General features: G+C 52.6%; 1 protein-coding gene across 1 annotated transcript; it reads right to left on the bottom strand.

Moving 5' to 3' along the window:
- Positions 1-1,020: 1,020 nt before the first annotated feature.
- On the bottom strand, positions 1,021-2,196 carry LOC125482472 (BMP/retinoic acid-inducible neural-specific protein 3-like; the record flags this gene model as incomplete). Its single annotated transcript, XM_048594554.1, has 1 exon — positions 1,021-2,196. A coding segment is annotated over one exon (1,176 nt), but the record flags the coding sequence as incomplete, so codon positions are not given.
- Between the last annotated feature and the right edge of the window lie 93 nt (positions 2,197-2,289).

Genomic DNA, 2,289 nt, shown 5'->3' with positions numbered 1-2,289 from the left:
TTGAAGGGCTGTGGGTAAAAAGCTGAGGTCTGAGGCTAACTGGACAGTTATTTCAAAATGCCAGCCCAGACAAGATGGGCAGTGTGGTCTCATTACCAGCTGTCTGATTCTGTGTGATATTAATGCTGCTCTAGTTTAAACTGTGGCTGTCTGCAGTTCAATATCTGTAAGATTTGACTGATACATTTAACCAATTATTCTACTGGCCACACCTTTTTTTAAATTTGTATTCATTTGTGTTAGTCCTAGGGTAGCAAGATGGAGAATGTTTAGTGTTTCCCCAAAATGATCTACGATTGCCTGTGAATGGCCTGAGTCAGACCACACGCCTCCCTGTTCAAATTAAAATCACAAAAAGATTTTGTGTTAGGCTTCGAGCGTTTTGGATCACAACTGGTCTGATCTAGAAATAGGAAACTTGACTGAGCAACCACAGCACACCGGACTTGCATATACAGTAAAAACAATGCCATCGAAAAATATTAGTTCCTCAACACCAAATATTAAAATAATCGTACAGTGGAAACGAAGAAAAGTAACAGCTCACACCAGTTCTTGTTTCTGTGCTGGTGTTTGCTACAGGGACATGGGTCAGGAATGTTAGTAAGGACAGGCTGTCATTTCTAAGCACTCCATCGTTTCAAACAGAAAACAGACAAAATGCATTACTCCCCATCCCAGCTAAGGTTCAACAAACGTCCACTCTTTTCCCAATCAGGAAGGAGCACGGTGAAAATATTCCACTTGTGTCACCAGAGTCCTGGGTATAACGTGGGGAGGTGATATTGGTTGAATATGGGTTGAAGAAGCCAGTTTGGGGAGGGGGAAGGAAAAAAGAAAGACCTCCGCTCGTCTGTTAGCTCCTGCGATCGGACAGTTCTCCAGTTTGGAAATGAAGACCGTCGGAGCGGGTGGGGGATCCGGTGCGCACGAAAACGAAACACCGCAACGAAAATCGAGAATGGATTTATCCCCACATCAGCTCCTGGCGCTGTGCTGGGGGCCGGTGGGGTTTTGGGGCTAACTGCATAACTTGGTGGTCTCGTACTCGACCGAGTTGATGAGTTTGGCGTTGAAGGCCTGAAGGGAGGCTTGGATCCGGACCACCTCACTGGTGGCCAGCTTGAGGCGGTGGCGGAGCAAGCAGGTGAAGAGATCGAGGCGTTGGTGGCCGTAGGGGGAGAGCCTGTTGACGCGGTCGCGGATCTCCAACAGCTGCAGCAGGGCGGAATCCTGCGATCCCTGGGTGTACGGGTAGTCCAGCTGCAGGATGAGGTCCCGAATGGCGTCTGGGTCGAAGTGCATGCTGTAGCCGAAGACCTGGGCGTGACCGATCTTCATGTAGCCCAGGTTCCGGGACGGGTCGATGAACTCCAGGGGCTCGTAGTACACGCTGTCGTTGCCGCTCGACTTAATGCGGCTCCTCAGGTAGATGTGGACCGTTTCGAAAAACGTCTTCCACTTGTTGCCCAGCATCAAGGTCCAGTTGTAACACTGCAGGGGCACATCCACTTTAGTCCTCTCCCAGTCAGGATAGCTGTCCTCGTTTACCGGCATGAACCAGCTCTCGGAGTGGCTGCCTCCGAAAGGGTTCACGTAGATGGCCAGCACCGGCTCCAGGGTACTGTTTTTAGTCAAACAGATCTGTATGGTCATGCCCAAGATCATGTGGACAAAGTTGGTCTTGTACTTGTTGCTCTTCAGGGTGAGCAACATGCGCTTCCTCCACGAGGGGTCGAACCAGCTGTTGAGGCGCACGTCGTTGCTGATGAAGATAGCCGGCACGATGATCCTGCTGTCCCGTTTCTGCAGCAGGTACCGGATTTCCACGTCCCGCAGGTCCTGCTCGGTCTCGAAGCCGATGTACTGCTCGGTGGGGTCAGCCACCTCCGGACGGCACGACCCCTGGCTCAGCATGTAGCCCGCGTTGCAGGCGCCGCACCGGGTCCGGTTGTCGGCGGCGCACGTCGCGCACGAGGTGCCCTCGCCCACCGAGCAAGGGATGGCCTTCTGGCAGCTCAGCGGGTCATAGGGGCAGGTGCAGCCCCGGGTCTCCTCGGAAAATACGCCGGCCAAGCCGTTGTCGCTGCAGTACAGGAAGGACTGGACTCGGTTGAGCCAGTAGGTCATCGCCCTTCGGAGAGGAACACAGAATCGCGGTAAATCATCCCGTGAAAGGTGGAAATGAAGACACCCCTTCGCCCCCCACCACCCCCAACCGAAAAAGAAAAGAACTTCAGCAAAGGAGGTAGTAGGAACTGCAGATGCTGGAGAATCTGAGATAACAAG

This window comes from Rhincodon typus, unplaced genomic scaffold (assembly GCF_021869965.1).
Source record: "Rhincodon typus isolate 14 unplaced genomic scaffold, sRhiTyp1.1 hic_rhity00010830, whole genome shotgun sequence".
NCBI lineage: Eukaryota > Metazoa > Chordata > Chondrichthyes > Orectolobiformes > Rhincodontidae > Rhincodon > Rhincodon typus.
Note: the sequence above shows the minus strand (reverse complement) of the source record. Positions and strands in the feature narration are given on the sequence as shown.